Consider the following 21,591-nt stretch of genomic DNA (forward strand, 5'->3'; position numbering starts at 1 on the left):
TGTCTGGCATTCAAAATGCTGCTTTTCTGTATGGGCGATATATGTGGTTTGGAGTTTGCCTTTCAAACTTTCGCAGATCTGTTTCAATACTTTAAAGGTATAAATAGAAGAGAGGGGCTCCTAATAACCCTTAGGGAAATAGAGCACCAATATACTGTAAAGTAAAGCCAAAGGGTTTTCCCTATGGGAGATATTATTTCCTGCTTCTAAAGCAGGACTCAAAACGACAAACTCAATTCACACCATTCATCTATCTTGCATTTTGTTGGATGGGTGAACACTTACCAGAAAGGAACACAAACAGTCTATTTTTTAAATAAGTATACAACTTATTATAAATAAAAGCATATGGATTCCAAGTTAAAACCACAAAGTACACAAATAAAACCACCTAATGTGGATGTGGAGAAAATTTTTTGAAAAAGACACTACTATCTATCTTAGTTATGTCATTTCGGGCCCTCGTTTGTCAACATTGGGGGAATAATATTCCTTTAAACCAGGTTATTTGTTGGCAACACCGAATATGACTTGATGAAAATGCGTTGACGCGTTTCGGATGCTTAAGTTGATAATGGCTTCCTTCTTCAGGACAGTCTCTATATGTTTTCTCCACTGAGTTGTATCATACCTAATGCACAAATAAAATATGGCTATTAGTGTCTTTTTCAAAAAAAATTCTCCACATCCACATTAGGTGGTTTTATTTGTGTACTTTGTGGTTTTAACTTGGAATCCATATTCTTTTATTTATAATAAATTGTATACTTTTTTAAAAAATAGACTGTTTGTGTTCCTTTCTGGTAAGAGTTCTCCCATCCAACAAAATGCAAGATAGATGAATGGTGTGAATTGAGTTTATCGTTTTGAGTCCTGATTTAGAAGCAGGAAATAATATCTCCCATAGGGAAAACCCTTTGGCTTTACTTTTCAATACTTTAAAGCCTAGCAGGTAGTTTCAATAACATGGCACAAACTGAGCATAGTGGTGTCTAATGGCGTGAGAGTGGTGTTATGCCATTTGCTACTAATGCTTCTTACAGTTTGTAGTCCAATGCTACGGTAGAACTGCATGGTCGTGATGCAACATCTAGTTAAAATGTTTACTATGTTTTGTAGCCGCAATGAATTTAGTGTCATTGTCCTAACAATATATGCAGTTTTCTCGTCTAGTACATAGAACGTCCCCCCCCCCCCCTTCACGGGAGGCGCAATGCACGCTGCCTGTCAAAACTCTATGCCTCTGTTCCCTGCTTGTGATCGTTTTTTAGTGCCTCTGTTCCCTGCTTGTGATCGTTTTCTGTTACTCTGTTCCCTGCTTGTGATCGTTTTTTTTTTAGTTCCTCTGTTCCCTGCTTGTGATCGTTTATTCTTGCCTCTGCTCCCTCCTTGTGATCGTTTATTCTTGCCTCTGTTCCCTGCTTGTGATTGTTTTTAGTGCCTCTGTTCCCTGCTTGTGATAGTTTATTCTTGCCTCTGTTCCCTGGGGCGTTACTGGGTAGTGGGCGTGTGGCTGACCTGGACTGTGTGTGTGTGTCTGTGGCTCTGTGTGGGTGGCTGTGTGTGTTGGGCTCTGTGTGTATGTGTGTTGGGCTCTGTGTGGGTGGCTGTGTGTGTTGGGCTCCGTGTGGGTGGCTGTGTGTGTTGAGCTCTGTGTGTGTGTGTGTGTGTGTGTGTTGAGCTCTGTGTGTGTGTGTTGAGCTCTGTGTGTGTGTGTGTTGGGCTCTGTTTGTGTGTGTTGGGCTCTGTGTGTTGGGCTCTGTGTGGGTGTGTGTTGGCTCTGTGGGTGTGGGTGATGCTCTGTGTCCGCCAATACTCTCTACTACTCTCTAATGCTCACCTATTGCCATTGTAAATGACAATACGATTTATTTATGTTTTAAAAAAACCAAAACATGAATGGTCATTTGCAATGCCAATAGCTCTAACTTTAACAAAGCCAAGACCATTGCATTGTAAATGCTTGTTTGTCTAGGTGTTGGTCTTTAATAAAGCCACCTACTATCTAGTGGCCTATTGTAGGTATAGAATGGCCTAATTGGTACAGAACAAACCTACCAAAAACCATCTACAAGTGAAATGAGGAACATGATCTTCAACTTCATTAGTTGTTGTTGCTTTTGTTTTCCCAAATTAATCAGGCCCGATAATCAGCACTGTTGTTGCTTGGTTCTGTGCTTTTCACTTTTCCAGATACATCATCCTAGAGCTGTTACCTTGAATAGCCACCACTTGTAAAAGAGTAACATACTGCTGGTTGCTCTTCAATGTCCAACCAGTCAGATTTGGCTGACCAGGTAGTTGTTATTATGGTAGATACTAAATACTAAAGGAAGTTTGTTCATGACCCAACATCTTTATGATAGAAGTTCATGTTATGAATAAATATTACTGTGGTTTAGCGCATATGAATTAGTGGTAAATGAATAGACCTCTCAGGCCCTCACATCATGGCACAAGTACTGATTCACTGATTAACTGCTTCCCTTGTACCTGTAATTGAAACTATCACCTAACATGTTCAGAAATCACATTCTCGCTGCTTCTCTATCAGTATTTTTTAAAAATATGTATGTTAGGCGACCTGCAACTCTTTATAACGTCTCATTACTTCCCAGCCAGGAGTGTAGTTTACAAATGCGCCTGTATAATTACATAAATACAGCAGTTATGTTCACATTTAATCAGCTGATTCAAAGTTTTGGTAAAGTTGTCCTGCTGTTAGTAGAGAAATGTATCCGCCACCAAATTCCAAATAAACTAGCTGAATAATGTATTTTTAAACATTACACCATAAAAGAAAAAAAGAGAAGCAAACCTCACAAGGGCAGCTTATAAAATTTTGAAAGTGATTTGCTTGTATTTCAAAATCCTTTTGAGTTCTTGTGGATCAGCTGTGTGCTTACCAATTCTGCTCCTGTGACATTGTGAGGCAGTACGGCCATTGGCTATAAGAACACAGGACATGATGTGGCCCAATGTCAAACAGTTTTCGATGCACTTAATGAGTGCAGGGAGAGGTGTGGCGCAGCGGCCAGAGCGACTGACTCGGGAGAGCGTCGATCTCCGGCGCTGGTGGCAACTGAGCAGCACCATGTGACTCTGGGCAATAGTTAACTTAATCTCCCCGAAAGCCCCCAGCGCCTTGAAACAATGAGCAAGTAACATCTATTCCTAACCCATGAGTTTAAATTAATGAACTCCTATTTGTAAAGCGTGAACATCTTGCCCCTTAATGATTAAGGGGTAATATGTTCACGCTTTACAAATAGGAATTCATTAATTTAAACTCATGGGTTAGTAATAGATGTTACTTACTCATTTAAAAAGAGGAATGAACTAAGCTCCTATTTGCAGACCCACAGAGTCTTCTTATTTGTTTTTGTTTCATTCCTGATGTAATCGTACTAAAGGTTTTAAACAGAACTGCTATATTGTTTATTTACTGGCATGCAATAAACAGGGTTACATCCACAGCTGAGCCAATAGTTGTATAATTTAACTGGTGAGGTCATAGCATAATAATGTAACCATGGTCCAGAAAGTCATGTCCAGTCTCTGTTATGTTCTGTTCGGTTATGTTGATTTGCATAGCACGGGTTATCACCTGGTAGTGAATCCAATCGCTGCAGCAGGAGTGTAGGCGTGGAAGCAGGGCCGGCTCTAGGGCGGTGCGATCGGTGCCACCGCACAGGGCGCTGACTTTGGGTAGAGGTTTCATTTTTGCAAGTTAATTCTCATTTTAAAAGCACCTGCTGCCGCTTCCTGGCCTTCAGCAATTATCAGACATCAATTAAAATGTCAAGATAACTCCGGTGATTAATCATCTTTCTGGGAAGAGACCAGCGGTTTGTTTAGTGGAAATTGTGACTAATCCTAAGGTAGTGCAGAGGGTTAAAATGCCTGCTGCTAAGAACGTGGACCATGGATAACAAATGCATAGAATGTAAATAGTTCAGTGGGTTACTGCTTCTGTAAGAGAGCTCTTTTTGGTACTTGTCGTTTATAACTCAAAATCCTAATATAGAACATTGAGCCATTAATTGTCATCAAAGAGCTGCATGCAAAAATAAACAAGACTTGGCAAAGCCAGTAGGTCTGAAATTGGTGGTCAGCTTTTTTGTTTTGTCAATGTGTGAATTGTTTTGGCATGGTTTTTTAAAAACCTTATTGGTGTGGGAGCTACCGGGCTCTCACCGTTATAACAAACATTGACAACAGCAAAAATTGGTTTTGGTCTCAAAAAGCACACACTACCACAGTAATTAATGGCACTGAACAAAACTACTTTGTGTGCCAATATGCTCCTTGTGAAAGAGCAGAATGCTGTCACAGTAAAGTCAGCTGATACAGAGAGAGACAGAATTTTAATAAACGCAAAAGAGTATGGTCATCACCAGAATAAATGATCCATTGTAGACATGAAAGAAAACAGAAAAATACAAACTACAGAGGATTTCTCATCACTTCAGCCAAAACAAAGTGCTGTACCAACCCCATTAACCCCTTCCATGCCCCTGACGAGCTGAGCTCGTCATGAGGCATACTGCTTGTGTGCTCATGACGAGCTGAGCTCGTCATGACCACACCCGTTTCTATTGACCTTCAGCACAGCAGAAGATCATCTCAAGCAGCCAAGGTGTTAATGAAGCCAGCGACCGAAGCAGAAGGCTGTTCGAGACAATCAATCACTGCATTAACCCTCTGCCAGACCCACCTATTTCTCACTCCACAGAAAAGTGCAATGCCACTAACTGCTTCTTCCATGAAAAAATACTGAATATCCGGCAGCACAGCAACAACACCAAACCTGCTTCCATTCTTGCATGCATCCCTTCCCATAGAACCCAGCAGCAGTCAGCCTTTAAAGTCCTATCTTTCCCAGATCTCCATGACATACTCCCTCAAAGCTACAACTTATGAAGAGATGCTCTTAAGACAGGCCATTCCTCCCTCTCCTAAAGAACCCTACACTAGACCCTAATGACCTCACCAACTATCTGCCCATCACTCCCATACCATTCATCTACATGATCATTGAAAAATCAGTCTGTGTTTCACTACAAGACCCCATCAGTGTTGACTATATCATTCACGACTACCAGTCAGGCTTCATGTCAGGCTGCAAAACGGAAACTGCTAGCTTACAAATCGTAGATGATGGTCACTTGACCACAGATGAAGATGACCCCCTGCCTTCTGATATTGCTGGACCTCTCAGTTGCCTTCAACACAGTAGACCATCCAACCCTCTTACGCACCCTGGAGTCCTAACTGGGATTTGTGGCAATGTCCTTTATTTGTTTTCCTCCCACCTTTCCAATCAACCCCAAGTTTATTCACATAGGCATGTCCAGGACACAAAAGAACCCTATCACTTTTAGAGTACCCCATGGTTTACATATTGTCTCTGGTGATCTTCAACCTAGTTATGTAGCCACTTGGTGCTCCATTCACAGATAACTGCAAAAAGAACAAATGATGGTCAGAATGCTGCAAATGGCAAACATTCATACCAGTACAGAGACCTGAGCCTAAATCCATCGTTTTTTTGCTCCCATGCCATTCCAGTTCAGACCCAGCCATATGCAAAACAGTCTTGACCCTGTTCCCTATATGAAGAGTCAAGGCTGAACTGCCAGGCCAGATCCTCCCTGGACTAGAAAAAACTCCATCTGGCACCCCATTGTGGCATCCTAAATGCTGTAGCATGTCTCACCCACAGCCTGAACAAATATGATAAAATCACACTCATTCTGATAAAGCTCCATTATTATTATTATTATTATTATTATTATTATTATTATTAATCGGGTTTTATAAAGCGCAAACAACCCAGAGGCCTCGTAGCGCTGAGTACAGTCATACTATTAAAAGAGGCCATTGGCTTCACTTCCCTTCCACATCATATTCAAAAGCAGTTGCATCATTTACAAAGCTATCCCGACCAGCACCTCTGCTTATCTTCCAGACAAGCTCACAAGCTCTGGTGGATTTTGGCACACCCTCACTCAGGACACCATCAGACTGCAAACTAATTGTATAAAAAAAAAACAAGACCGCAGGCCTTTTCTATCTATGCACCCACGAACTAGAACAACATCCCCATATCCATTAGGACCAGACCAACATTTAGCCCAATGCAAAAACAACAGTTGATGGACAGAATGCAGAACAATGCCCTACATTCAGCCCAGTACAGAGATCTGGGCCTAAATCCATCCTTTTTTTGCTCACCATGCCATTCCAGTTTGAACCCAGCCATATGCAAATCAGTCTTGACCCTGTGCCTCATGGGCACATTCCAGCCCGAACTGCCAAGCCAGGTCCTTCCCGGACTAAACCCAGATCTGTGACTGGAGGTGAATGTTTTGCCATTGTGCAACATTCCGTCCATCATCTTGTGTGTTTCAACATTTAGCCCATCCAGAGGAAAGCGTTGAAGATTTACCTCTATAAAGAACATGACATCATAATGATTTAATAATTCGCAAACTAGATTCCTTTCTCATTGACTTTTTGCTTGTCTTTTACCATGTACAGCTCTCTGCTGCCTTTTGGTTTGTGCTATAGAAATACCATATACATACAACTATATTAGAATAAAAGACCTCAGAGTATGTATATGTGTTGCACTTCCACCAAATAAGTTTATTCAGCCGACTGGTTCAGGTTGGTCATTTAGTACAATGAGGCACAAGTTGACCCTCTTCAGGCTTGAATGACCTGCTCAATTTTGATGTGAGCACTGTTAAAGATTCCGTTTGGGACTTTTTGGCTTTTGTTTGTTTGATCAACCTCCATTATTCAAATTGCTCTTCGTGATGCATGTTCTAAAAGGACATTCACAAATATTTGCCGCTGCGCCTTTCCTTGTGCCACAGTGGAACCTTAACTTGGTCTTGATTTGTTCCTCTTTTAATCCTCTACACAGCAGTACTTTGAGGCTCCTCCTCATGAAAAAGGTTTCTTTCTTACTGCAATCACTTCTGTCCGGCTGCAGGCTTTGTAAATATACCACCTTTTGTCCTGACAAACTGGTTCTTAGAACTAGTGCATCCTTTCTGCCGAACCTGGTGTGACCTTTTCATGTGGAGCATTCCTGCACGTTCGCAGAGTTCTATTCTCATCCACGCCCATCCAAGGATGAAGAGAGCTTCGCCTGTTGGATGTGCTCTTTCTTTTTATGTTGGTAGAACTATGGAGTACCATAATAATGGCCAACTATTTGCTGGGTTCTCTAATGCAAGAAAAAGAAGGCCTGTCCAAAAGCGAACGTTAGCCCAATGGATTGTCTTTTGCATTATTGCATCAATTTTCTTTTATATCTTGGCTAAAAAAGACCCGCTTTAGGACTCATTACACCAGAACGAAGGCTGCAACTACTGTTTTATCTCCAGGTATTCCGTCTTTGGATATCTGCCCGGCAGCCACGTGGGCTTCTGTCCATACCATTAGCATGCATTACTTTATCGATTCTCAAATCCGCAAATACGGACATTTTACCTGCTGTTTTTTGCAGGATCCGCTTCAGACCCTCCTCCTTGGAGCAGGGAACGTTGCTTTGGAATTGATCCTCACAGTGAGGAATCTGTGATTAAAAGTATGCATCAAAAGAATAAGCTCTTCCTGGTGGATTCTCTATCCAACTACAGATTTCTCACTTCCCTCCAGCTACCCTTTCTGTGGAGTGGGCTTTGGGGTATTTAAAACATAGAAAGTTAGCTCTCAGCTTACGATCAATCCTGTTTACTATGGTCCACCTTCTTGGGTGGGCATGGCATTTCTGCCAATAAAACTGTTATCAGCATGCAGGAGGGGCACCCCTATGCAGCTCTGTTTTACACAAAAAAAGTGAAGGGCCACATTCTTGAATTAATCTATCACACTAGTATCTACTCAGACTTAATCCCAGTCCATCATCTTTACGCGACTGTGTTGTAACGTCCAGAAGCAGAATGGAGTTGACATGGAGGTTAATGGTGGCATCTGTCAACAGACATGGACTGTTGCAAGTATTTTCAGATTCAGTCTGGTGCCTGTGGAGATTCATAAGGTGAGGACTCTGTGGTTAAGTTAAGAGTCCACCATAAAGAGCCTTATGTAATCAACATATTCTTTTGGCACAGGAAAAAAAAATCATTTGATTGGTAACTTTAGGGTCCTATTACTCGTGTCTGCATTTGGATCCTGAATCCTCTCTGATTTCACACCCATTCAGATTTCTCCATGTGCAGAACCAGTGTTAAGTAAACTATTTTATGAATAGCTGGGACTCGCTACTGGATCTTAAGGAGCGTAACAATACTAAAGCATATAGGTGCAATCAAACTGAATCAGATTGTAACATAGGTATATTCTTTGCAAGCACAAATATTTCCTGTCTTGAGAAAAGTTTGCAGTGTCTTTTTGGGTCATGATAAAATCAGGTTGCAGGCCACACTCTCGACAAGATAAAATAATTATAACACTCATTAGCACCCAGTACGGAAAATTGGGAGCAGGAAAGTCAATCCGAATGTTCAATTTGCTGGCTATATTTACTATTATATCTACCCGAGATGGAGAATTCGGTAGCTACCCGCTCCTCAGCTGCGCCTGGTGCTGGTGGGCAGAACCCCATCTTCCACACAATTTAACCACTGGTGTAAATTGTCAGCTTTGAAAAAATAGCTCCTCCTTTCTGCGCTGAACCAAAACCTCACTGATCCGAAGCTGTCGCTGCCACTCTGTCCCGAATCCTCCCATTCCTTGTCAAAGAGGAAATGTATTCCACAACCACCACTGGAAATTATAAAAAAATAAAGAAATTAACAAGTTTGTTGTTTTTACAGTTCTGCAGCATTTGGGCATGCATTCTATCCTTGGGAGGGGATTGAAGGGGCTGGCACAGAGTGGTAGTAAAACTGCATTTAGGCGGAGAGCTAAGGCTGCGGCCATCTGTAAGAGCCAATTTGCCCACAATTCCGTCGAGCTATAGTCACTGCTCATGAGGTGGAGGTGCTAATAGCCTTGCTGCCCTTGCTTCCATTGCAATACTTGGTTTTTATCACTCAGCTGTGGCCAGCAGGAGCGGGAAATACCTTTTAAGTAAGTATCTACAGTACTCCGTTATCGCTCCCTTTGAAGATTGTTTTGGTATATCGACAGCCCTAATGAAGGCATTCATAGAAAGCTTCTTACCCAACAGTTAAGCCTGAGGGAGTACCACCGCACTCTACGGAAAGGATTATTGTGGTAATTCCCATTTCCTAATCAGTCTTCGCTCTGGAAATTTATTTTGAACTGTTTTTCGATTTAAAAATATTGGTATATTCAAACATTGACATTTACAATATTTAATTGATGCCTAATTTTCATGTTCCTTTTTAAATATTTCTTTTTTAATATTTAATATTTTTAGATCCTTTGGGAAGATGAACGAACAGAAAAGAAGTTAACCAGAAAGCAGTCCTTCGTAGACTTGGGTTGTGGAAATGGCCTTTTGGTTCATATTTTGAGCAACGAAGGGGTAAGTTCCCTTTTAGTTTTACAAATAAGAAAATAGTTAGGATCTCAATTTTGAGACTTGACAAGAACGAGCGTTGTAGGATTTGAATAAAGGTAGGTAGCCATTCAAATCCCGTTCTGAAGGTTTCAGATTTGGGGGCGGGAGGGTCAAAGAGCAGATAGGGACTTCTGGACCCCTACCATAATGGCTGCGGTTGTTTGCTACTGGTATCCTGGTGCCAGTACTATGTAAAATCTTTTTCACTCTTGATTGTCAGCCTACTGAGAGCAAGCAGTCAATGGCTGCTCTGTAATGCAGTGTGGGTGAAAAGACCTTAGAACTCTATCAACCAATAGATTTAATAATGTATTTCATGGCCCAGTGCTTATATTTGAAGTAAAGGAAACTACTGTAATCTCATAGTAGCGCTACATTGTAAACAGTTCAATGGGACTGTGATACAGGATTGAATGTAAGCCACTTTTATCAGTTATGTGCTACACACACCTGTCCTGGTATTCTCTCCCCGCTATGTCCGGATCCCATGACAACAGTCCCCACAGGTCGAGATAAGTCACAGGTCCAAATGATGTCAAATCCTTTTATTGGTAAGTTGTGTAATTATGTCTAATGTCCTTTGCCCCTTTCATTTACTTTGTCAGAAGTTTCAGGTTTACACAACATATTCATCTCCACGCATTGGCGTCTCCTGCTGGCTAAGCCCTGTGTTTACCTGCTGGTCCTCCTTGTACGTGGTGAATAGTATTCATGTACTTTTGCATTTAGCACTTATGATGAATCTCTCTTTCTGCTATGACCATTATGATGTTTTTGTATTTTCAACCTCATTACGGACATTATGGCTTTAAATTCACAACAGTGTATCTTTACACTATTTGATAATTCACTTTATGTCTCCAGTTCGCATTAGCAACTCCAATACTGCTGGCGAATCCCTCTAGTGACATCGACTTTATCCTCTCACTCTCTCATTGTCACTATACTGTTTTCATTCACTAAACTAACACAAGATGGCCGCCACGTTTTCCCTTTGGCTATTCCCACGGAGTCTGTCCTTTATTTCACATATCCTTTTTAATACTAACTCTCTCCGAGTAAACTACACCGCACTCGTTAATTGAAACGCCCGGAGACGCTGAGCAACGATCACCGCTACCGGTGGTGAGTAACTCACACGTATCTCTTTCACATGCTGTATACCCGTAATTCACGGTTAATTCAGCTTTATTATAATATTTTTTCCCCAGATCGTCCTGACTGCTTTTTCACCGCAAACATGGTTTTCAATTAGTCACTCACCCGGTAAGCCTCTTCACCTCTAGCGCACTCGCCACTAGTTTATTTAGCATTATGCTACTACAAATATTTTAACATCTGTTCTTCTCACCGTCTTTTCGTTCATTGAAATCACGCTGAGTGTTCCGGTAAGCATTTTTTCACCGAACACTGGTTAACATTCACAGCCACTAACTGAGCATTTCCGCTAGCCGTACACCTATAGTGGTTACTAAACATCACGTTTCTGATATTTTCTTTTTTGGTATCCACTGGTAATCCTTTATGTTCCCACGGACAACTCGAATTTTCTTATCGAACTTGGAATGATTATCACCCTTAGCGGTTTCTCTTTCCTCCTCCTCCTTATTCCCCTGACCCTGATTACTTACCTTTTTTCTTTGGTTTCTAAATCCTATAGTTTTTAATATTCTTCAACTAATAGTATCATTTGAAAACGTGGGGCTACTAACTTTACGTTATTTTGCCTGCTGCCTTTGCAAACAAATGTCCTGACGTGTATATATTACTTTGTACAGATTCCCCTGACGAAGGGCGTGTTGTTTTTGCCCGAAATGCATTGGGATTTATGATTTGAAACTCAACGTGTATCTTCAAGGACCTTTACCTATGAATTTGGAAATTGAAAAATCTGAATTTACATAAAAATATGTGATTCTAAATCAAAAGGACTATTTATGTTCAACTTATTGAAATTGCTTATTGTGAAATTCAAGTTAATACTGACAAATATGCTTTTGAAATGTGATTGAAAACATTGTTTAATTTAGTACACTCAGTTAGAGGGACCTGTAGCAGTGCACTGGGACAACCAGATCTTCATCCGGTTTCCTCCTTTGTAATTTCCAATAGGCCCGCAGAACCTATTTTCCCGCTGCACGCATTGTTCTACTATTGATATAAATAATTTGAAATTGTAACAATTCTGCATAAATTAGTTAATTGAGTGCAAGACGGTTGCCACACTCTTCTCATTCTTCTACTTATGCCTGTTGGCATAAGCGACCTGTGCAGTGGCACCTGTAGTTTCAGTGGTCGCAGCATCAGGAGAATCTCCCAGACAAGGTCCAGATTTTGTAGGTAACTGCAAAAGATCTTCAGTTGTGGACGCCTCAGGGTAGCTATCGCGCTCTACAAATACTCTTTTTCGTTTCATTTCATTTCATTAACGAACCAGAATTATGTCAGTGTCAGACCGCTCTCCCTTTCCTTGCCAGAGCTGACTGTAGTGACAGATGCATTGCTCCTGGGCTGAGGGGGGCCATCTTGGAGAGGTGGAGATCAGACGACTCTGGTCTCCTGCAGTGTCCGAGCTCCACATACATCAACCTGCTGGAGCTCTGGACGATTCTCTTGGCATTGGCAAACTAACTTAAAGATGCCTAGTGGATCGTGAATAGCATTTCCATCTGGAGGTGGTGCAAGGCCTCTTTTAGCAATGGGGAGACCCTTGGTTAGAATTGTTCGCCACTGCCGAGAATGCACAATGTCAGCAGTTTTTGTGCACCGAAGTTTCCAAGGTGACTCTCGTTTGGAGATGCTTTTCATTTTGAGTAGAGCTCCGGCCTTTCCACCAATACCACTCCTGCCCAGAGTTCACAAGAAGAACAGGAACGATCGGACCCAAGTCTTTCTTGTGGCTCCTTATTGGGCATGGAGAGTCTGGTATCTTGAGCTGTCAGGTTCTCCAGTCAGGTTGCCTCTTCGAGAGGATCTGCATACCCTCCACCTTCATGCATGGAGAGTGAGCGGCGACAGTTGACGGCTTTCAACCTTCCTCCCAAAGTCTGTAATCTTATTCTGGCATCCCTCCATATAGTTTGGATATGCCTGCCATTGGTACAAGTTTGGGTCATGATGTGCTTTCTTCAACATTGAACCGACCGTCTCTCTTTAAGTCACCTGTTGTGTGGCTTAAAGGCCTGCGGCATATGTTTCCCCCTACACCACTCATTATGTATACCTCAGTGGGACCTCAACGTGGTCCTCACCTTTGTAGTTTGTGCACCATTTGAGCCTCTACACAAATGCTCTCTTAGGCTTTTGAAAATAACTGCCTTTTTAGTGTCCATAACATCGGGCTGGATGGTCAGGGAATTGCAGGCACACTCCTCACAATCTCCTTATACCAACTTCTACCTGGACAAGCTGATTCCCTTCCATGTAGACCAGAGCATCACCCTGCCTACCTTTTCTTTGGGAAGTCTGTGCAGAAGAGATCCATTTCACGATTGATTGTTCCATGCATTAAGATCTCCTTTGCATTCGCAAAGAAACAGCCCTTGTAGTGTGAAGTAGTGTGGCTCACTGGTTAGAGGCCAGAAACCGGTCCCCGGTAGCTTGTCTCCTTTCTGGTGAAGAATTGGCTTGGTAGTTTAGTCTGCCCTGTTCCCATGATGCACTGGGCCAGGGACAGACTGATTTGCATATAGCCAGGTTCTGAGCTGGGATGATGCAGTGAGATAAATAACGGTGATGGATCAAGCCCTGATCTTTGGACTGGGTAAGAGTGGTCTGCTTAATTCAGACACTCTGTTCATCACCACCCCCCTTTTCTGAATCGTCACTGGTTAGAGGCGGCAGACCCGAGAGCAGAGGACGGCCCGGGACCAGGGTTCGATTCCCGACGCGGCAGGTTTCTGGACCAGGGTCAGCGGACTCGATAATTCTCTCGCCTCGGTGCCCACTCTGATCAGCGATCACACTCGGCAACTCTGGGCACTAGCTTGCCTCATCTTCACTAACGGCCCCACCAGACCGCCGGGGATGCCTGGTCTCACCCTGGAGATACCCATTAAGGGACCATCTCTCAGGGAAGCCAGGAAGGGTTTCGCAGCGGTCGAAGCGCGGAGGTACCCCTTTGGGAGTGATTCCAGCGCTATATAAGCACACAATTAATTAATTAATTAATTACAGGCTTACTCCACCAGAGCCAGCGCTGCGACCTCTGCTTTAGCGCTCGGCGTCCTGGTCCTGGACATTTGTCAGGCATAACGTGGAAATCCCTGCACACGTTCACCAAGCACTACTGCCTGGACAGTCAGGCTCGATGTGACAGGCTGTTCGCCCGTTTCTAATTTAATTGGCTTTGCAGTCCCACCTTTTGGGAGGTATTGCTTGGATAGCTATTCTATGGTAAGGAATCTGCGGCTAGAAGCCTCTATCAGATGAACACGTTACTTTCCTTCTGTAACCCCTTATCTGGTAAAGACTCTATTACAATGGTTAGGGACTCCCTTCGCAGGGCTTTAGCATGTGACACCATTGTTTAGTTCTCATTGTGTGTTAAATGTGAAGAAATTCAGGTAGCGTTGCACTTTTTAAGTGTTTAATAAGGGAATGAGCGGGGAAGAAGAAACAACCCACAACCGCTAATTTTAGTACTCTTGTCGTAACTGCCAAAGTAAACAGTTAGAGCAGGGCAGACAAGAACACCAGAATGCAAAGTGAACATTAAATGAAAACAGCGCCCGAGGACAGGCGCACAGGGAAGACAAGTTGTTCTTAAAGAGACAAGAACAACTTGTCATTACAACATCACCTCCTTAGTTTTGACAAACCAAGAAAAATATGTTGTAACATTACAATTAATGGATAACATAATACAAATAACAAACTATACAATATAAATAAATGCAAACAATAAGTGGAACTGAGAAATCAGATTAAATAATAATCTCTAAATCTCTGAGGAAGAGAAGCATTGCGAGGCAATCTGTGAGGAGTCACCGGAATCAAACAATCTTCAGTTAACAACTGCAAGTTGGAGGAACCACTTTGTCTTGATTCAATAGTTGGAGAAGCAACATGAGGAAAATCATTGATACAAACATCCTCATTAATATGAACATCATTATTCAATGAAGAAGAAACAGGATTGTCAAAACTGAAGTCCATACCAGAGTTTCCTCCATAATACTCTGACATAGATGTAATTTTTAAAGCTTGATCAGCTGTGATTCTTGTTCCTCCTGTTCCGCCACCCTCTACCATCCAACAGAACATCCCCTTTCGAAGCTCTGATAACTCTGACAGATAGGGTGAACTTGGATTCTCTTTTTTTTTAATCAAAACCCAATCACCAACAGTAAATAAGACATCTTTAGTGTTCTTTAAATTCTGACGGTAAATTAAAAAGGCTGAATGTTTTCGCTTGACAGTATCCTTTACTGTTTCTAAACTGCCCTGGGAACTGCAAGGAGGATTAGTTAAATCTCTCACCCAAGCAGGACATAAATGTGAACTGGCAAGTCTGTTACGCAATAATCTAAAAGGAGAAACACCGGTGGTGCTTTGAGGAGTTGTATTGTAAGCCCACAATTTGTGTTTTAAAAATTCCTCCACATGAAAACCACCAGACAGAGCAGTTTGAATCCCCTCCTTCAAAAATGTGTTGATTCGTTCTACCAGGCCATTGGAAGAAGGGGAATATAACGCAACAGTAAGGTGTTTAATTCCCAAATCTTGAACAAACTTCAACAGCTGGTGAGATTTAAATTGTGTGCCATTGGGCAGTCACCAGTTCTCTCGGTGGACCTTCAATTTCAAAAATCATTTTCAAAAATGTAATTACAGTATTAGTATCAGGTGACGAAACAAATCAAAGTACACCCACTTAAACATGTAATCAATCAACTAAGAGGTGCCTTTTGTTACTGCGAAGAAGTTCGAAAGGCCCCGCAAAGTCAAGAGCTACTTTTTCCCATGGAGAATCAGGTATGGGAACCATGTGTAGATTGGGTTCAGATAATTTCCAATGCTTATCGGAAATTAAACGTGCTGCAATCAGAAATCCATTTTTTTATTTGGGAATCCAGACCAGGCCACCAGTAGAACTGTTTTAAATTGCGAATGGTTGCAGAAACACCCATGTGACCTTCATGACTCTTCTTGAATAACAATTCCCTAAGATTAGTGGGAGGAATTAATGAGTCATGACGAAGCAAATTGATAAATTATCTGAAACTTGTGCAAAAGGTTCATCACCAGGAGAAAGATTTCTCTCATGAGGCCAACCTTGCTTGATGTGAGTAATAACTTGCTGGAGGAAGACATCCTTACCAAGTGCTGATAACCATGTCTCTCTGGAAAAGGAAGAGTTCTCATCAACAGTATCCTCAATGAGAGCCACAACACACTGTGCTTCCTCTGCCTCAGGCAGAGAAAAATCTTTGATGGGCATTCGGGAAAGGCAATCAGCACGTCCATTTTTGCCACAAGGTAAGTATTGAATAGAAAAATTGTATTCCTGCAGTCTAAAAAGCATGCGCACTAGTCTGGCCATTACCACTTAGCATGTAAATAAAGAGGCTTGTGGTCAGTGAAAACTTTGAACTGGGTACCCCATAGATAAGTTTTGAATTTTTCAACTGCCCAGGCACAGGCAAGTGCCTCTTTCTCAATTGTACTGTAATTCACTTCTGAGAACAGTAGGGAACTTGAGACATAAGCAATGGTATGTTCATTACTCCCAACATATTGCGACAGAACAGCACCTAAGCCCAATTGACTAGCATCAACTGTTGAGCAGCACAATTGACCAGCAGTAAAGGGTGACAAAATGGGTGCAGAAGTGATTAAAGTTTTGATCTCAGAAAATGATTTCTGCACTTCATCAGGCCAAACAAATGTTTTTTCCTTACGTAATAGGTCCCTTAAAGGCTGAACAATTAAAGCGTACCCATGAATGAAACGAGAGTAGTACTCGCACAATCCAAGAAATTAACGAAGAATGTCCTTGTTTGTTGGAGGTGTGGGGTCTTTAATGGCAAAGATGAGAGACATCTTGGGACTAATACCTTGTTTGGAAATGCAGTGACCAAGATAATCTAATTGATCGACCATAAACTTACAATTCTCCTTTCTGAGAATAATGCCCACCTTCTCAAAAACAGATAACGCTCTTTCCAGAATAAGATTGTGTTCTCTTGCACACTCCGCCAAAATAAGGACATCATCTTGGAAAGCTTGCGCACCCGATATGAATTTAAGAATGGTGTCCATACATTTTTTGAACACACTTGCTGCAGAGGCAAAACCAAAAGGCATACGCAAGAACTTGAATGCACCAAAAGGTGTTATGAAGGTGGTGAGGTCTTGACTCTCTGCAGCAAGTGGTATCTGATGGTAAGCGGATCTAAGATCCAGCAAAGAAAAAACTTTTGCCTTCCCCAAATTGGCTAAAAGGTCCTGTACTTTATGTAAAGGGTGACAGTCGATAATTATATTTTTATTTAGGGTACGTAAGTCCACACAGAGGCGGATCTCGCCTGTCTTCTTTTTAACTATGACAACCGGACTGACCCATTCCGCGGAGTCTGTTGCTTTAATGACGCCTTCTTTGCAAAGTTTGTCCAGTAAAAGTTTGAGATCATGTCTGACACTAAGCGGAACCGACCTCACTTTATAGACAACTGGATAGGCATTTTCTTTAAGCTTGATCAAATGTTCAAATTAACAAATGTTACAAATTTTTTCTGAAAACTATTTTGAAATCTGTTAACATTAAGTACATTCATTTCCACATCACTTTCAATGAAATTCATCGAATGTTCACCCAGATCAATAGGATTCTCTGCACCGGGAACTAGAATGATGCCCAAAATCTTTCCAGCCTATTATATTTTTTCCCTTAATGGCCACATAGATCTTGGTTGTAATTTGTCTACCCAAACAGGACAGAACACCAATGAAATAGCCTAACCTATTAATATCCTGATCCCCAAAACCTTTCGGGTGAATATCTGTTTCAAACAATTTTGCCTCTTTCCACTTGTCTGCAAATAACCAATCAACGATAATAGTAATTGGTGTACCTGAGTCCGCCATAATTTCTATGGGCACATGAGCCACCATAGGTTGACTGAACGGGCCTTTGATACTAATCTGATCCGGGTTTTCATTAGAAATTGTAAGTACTACTTTAGCTTAAACACGTGCACACGTATCAGGAGTGGCCTCTAATGAGCTAATTCTGACAGTGTTTTTTGAGCTTTTACAAACGGACAAAAAATGCCTCATCTTACCACATTTGGTGCATCGCTTAAAAGAAGCAGGACAATTCGGAATATATAGCCCAAATGGTTGTGCAAACCACACCTGTAACAAAATGTGTTAGGGTTTTTAAATGATACTCTTCTGTGTTTATTCCTCTCATCAATTATGGATATATGATCACCTTCATCTGGGATGACTGATACCAAAGTACTGCTAAAAGAAGAATCATTAGACATTGCTTTAAAAGAAATCATTGATCTCTCTCTATGCTTTTGTCCATTTCTATTGTTTCACTTAATGTGGGATCCCTACATCCCAATAATCTTTCCATGTCAATTCCGAAAAATGGCTACAAAACGTCTGAGACGGTCGGTGGGTTGTTTGGACACATACAGATCGTCGTGGAATGTGAAGAAATCCAGGAAGTGTTGCACCTTTTAAGTTTTTTTTAAGGTAATGAGCGTGGGGAAGAAACAACCCACAACCGCTCATTCTGGTGCTCTCGTTTTAACTGCCAAAGTAAACAGTTAGAGCAGGGCAGATGAGAACACCAGAATGCGAAGTGGACATTAAATGAAAACAGCGCCCGTGAACAGGCGCACGGGGAAGACAAGTTGTTCTTAAAGAGACAAGAACAACTTGCCATTACAACATTGTGGCGCTGCACTGCTGGCGTAGAAAGTCTCAAAAGTAACTGATGTCAGCTCGCCGAGATGGCGTCTTTACAGGTACTAAGTATCACTTCTGATGCTGATGCGCAGCCGAACAACACCACCTACCCCAGCTCAGGGGGACTGCTTGAAAATCTTCCAGATCCAGTCACAATACAGCAACCAGTGAGGGAGCAGCCTGCCGGACAGGAGTGACGAGCACAGCACAGAGATAGATATAAAGAGCACAATTTAGAGATTCTTGTAGGAAGCACACTGCATGAAAGGAGTGAGGGGAAAGAACAATGAGGGAGGGAGAGAGAGAGAGGGAGTAGACACCATAGACAGGAGAGTTGGAGTAGAGGTCAGAGGGAACGAGTGCACAAGCAAAGACTGGAGAGAGAGAGAGAGCAGAGCACTGAGATAAAAGCTGCAGATGTGTACTGGAGCCACGGGCAAGCGAAGTTATAACTAGACAAGCTGACACAAGTGGAGTTCCATGTTTGTACTTAACAAGAACAAACGAAAGACTCATACAAAATTTGCCTGGTAGAGCATGGGTTCAGTGATGGGGTAGAACAGGACAAACGCAGGTACCTGGTGATGAAGGGATATACACGTCCACAGGCACCCTCTAGGTACAGTGATAGATGTTGGAATACTGTGACCCGCACATGAGAGCACAAGTTGCCTGGCATAGATGGGCACACAAAAACTGAAGCTACAGGCAGTTACCTGGACGCCATTAGAACCAGAAATTATGACCCTTCTTGCTGACAGACCACAACTCGCTTAATGCTGCTTAGAAATTTCTTTCCCGAACCTTACCAGATTCTAATTGAAATTTAAAGACCTAATATGAACCTGAAACAAGTCCTGAGGAAGCCCTGGTCCGAATGACCACGGAAGGGCGAAACACGTGTTGGCTGTTTGAAAGCTCTCTTTGCCTTAACATGCAATGAATATTGAACACATAAAGATAAATACATATATGTGAAACTACAACCTGGATTCTGAAAACATTTCTTCATCAAGAATGTACTGAGGAATAGGAGATGGCACTCACCCACCCCCTACTGGCTATATGTATATGTGTGTACACTGACTGTGCTACAGACACTTTAGAAAGGACCAGTAAAAAAGGCAACATTTTCAAACCAATACTCGCTCTTGTGAGTGAACTTATATGACAGAACTTCAGTTCAGGGTAACATATCTGAACGTTATTTGTGTTTCAGCTTCGATTATTAAATGTTCATTCATCGGGAATTGCATGTGTTACAACAAAGTACAGTGAGACCGCTCTCCACTTTTGTGAGGGCTTTTCGGAGTGAGTGAGGCACCAGCAGAGCATGGGACCCTTTGACAGGCATGGGGACGGTCGTCTCTCTTTCTGGCGCAGCAGGGCGTAATGCGAGGTCCTGTGCTACAAGTTTGTGGGGGTGGGGGGACTTCAGAGGGCCCTATTTATCAAGCACATAAGTCATCTTTGTACTGCTCGCATCTTAGAGGGGCCCTACTTCTGCATATTTGTGAAAAATCACACTAGTGATCGTAGTGGCAACATCAAATTTGGATTATTGCAATGGTATCTATACGTAATTTGAAAAATATCAATACCACCCATCCTTTGTTTGGTCAGAGATAAACGGCTGCCCCATTGGATCACAGTAACCGCTGTCTCATTCCAATGCTTTACGGCCGTGGTTCCCAAACTGTGCGCCGCGGCACCCTGGTGCGCCGTTATGAGTTGCCAGGGGCGCCGCGACTCGATATGGGCAACATGCAGAGTGGAGCTGCAGGGGCTCTTAGAAAGGGTGAAACAACGGCGAGGCCTCATTAACATGCAAAAGGTCTTTTAAAGACCTGTAAGTGCTCGGGTGCGGCTATGTGTGCACCCGGGATGCTGTCTCATCCTGGGCTGCCACACACGATGGGGAGGCAGAGGAGGGGGGGTAGGGGTCGGGGGCTGAAGCCCTTTGAATCCAATGGGTGTTGCGCATCAGAGTCTGAGGGCACAAAGATAAGACATGGAATGCTTTATTTTCTGCGTGAAGTTGTCCCCCACAAAATTTGTAGAAATTATAATCTTTAATGCCTTATCCCATAATTTCTGCATCTTTATTTACAAGGACCATAGCCCTTGGAACTTTCACTTGTCACTTATCCTTGTGGAAAAATATACCGGAACGTCTGCTCTGGCATGTGACAGCCCTGCTTAACAATATGCACACCTAACATTGCGAGTATGGAATGTATTTTCCTTGTGGGGAACTCCACTTTCACACGATTTAAGCATGGAAAAGGTTTTTGCTAATCGGGCCCTAGGATTGTGAGGCTAGTCCTGGGGTCCGAACAAGCTCTGTGGGCTCCTGGCCTTCCTTATATCGTTTATTGCTTGCTCCATGCTGGAGCAAGCAATAATTTTCTGCTGACTTTTGAGTCACCGGCTTCTGCTGAAAACTGACAGCAGGAATAAGAAAGCAATTTGTAGCATTTAATCAACTGCAGCCTTCCGTCGTGACGTCATAATCACACCGCTGCTATTTAAGGGTATTTTAATCGTTGAATGGATGATAAACTCTTAAATGCTACTCCGAGCTAAAGTGCTATTTTAACACAGGTGGCTGTTTATACCAATTGGTAAGATTAGAGAGGGAGTATTGTTTGACCCAGTACAGAGATCGGATTGGTTCATTTACACATGTTATGTTTGGGGTGAGTAGTATTGCTAGTCATGTGAAATAAATACTTACTGATGATGCCAGAGTTCCACAGTAGATGTGAGGGCAGGCCCGGGTCTCTGCTGAAGCAATTCCTTTATCATACATCAGGGGTAACAAGTGCTATATCAATGCAAACCTTTTTTCCCCTTCTATCTCTCCGCTATCCTTCTCACTCCAAATAACTGACTAATATTCACCACTAAAATTACTTCATATTTCACCATATTAATTCACCACTAATCCTTAGTAGGCTTCCTGAATAGCGTGCGTCAACAAGCGCTATATAAATGCAAACCTTTTTCCTCCTCTAACCTTCTGCTATCATTCCAAATCCAAATGACTGACTAACCTATCCACCACTTAAAATGTACTTGCATGTTTCACTATACTAATTCAACACTAATCCTCTATG

At 42.2% G+C, this 21,591-nt stretch overlaps 1 protein-coding gene across 2 annotated transcripts in view; it reads left to right on the forward strand.

The window, feature by feature from the left end:
• Positions 1–21,591, forward strand: part of TRMT44 (tRNA methyltransferase 44 homolog) — a 224,774-nt gene that overhangs the window by 59,178 nt on the left and 144,005 nt on the right. For both annotated transcript variants that reach the window (XM_086964141.1, XM_086964142.1), the window contains exon 5: positions 9,404–9,511. In XM_086964141.1, the coding sequence (XP_086820267.1) occupies positions 9,404–9,511 (108 nt within the window). The remainder of the gene's footprint in view (positions 1–9,403; positions 9,512–21,591) is intronic.

Source organism: Lissotriton vulgaris, chromosome 3_2 (assembly GCF_964263255.1).
Source record: "Lissotriton vulgaris chromosome 3_2, aLisVul1.2, whole genome shotgun sequence".
In the NCBI taxonomy this organism is placed as follows: domain Eukaryota; kingdom Metazoa; phylum Chordata; class Amphibia; order Caudata; family Salamandridae; genus Lissotriton; species Lissotriton vulgaris.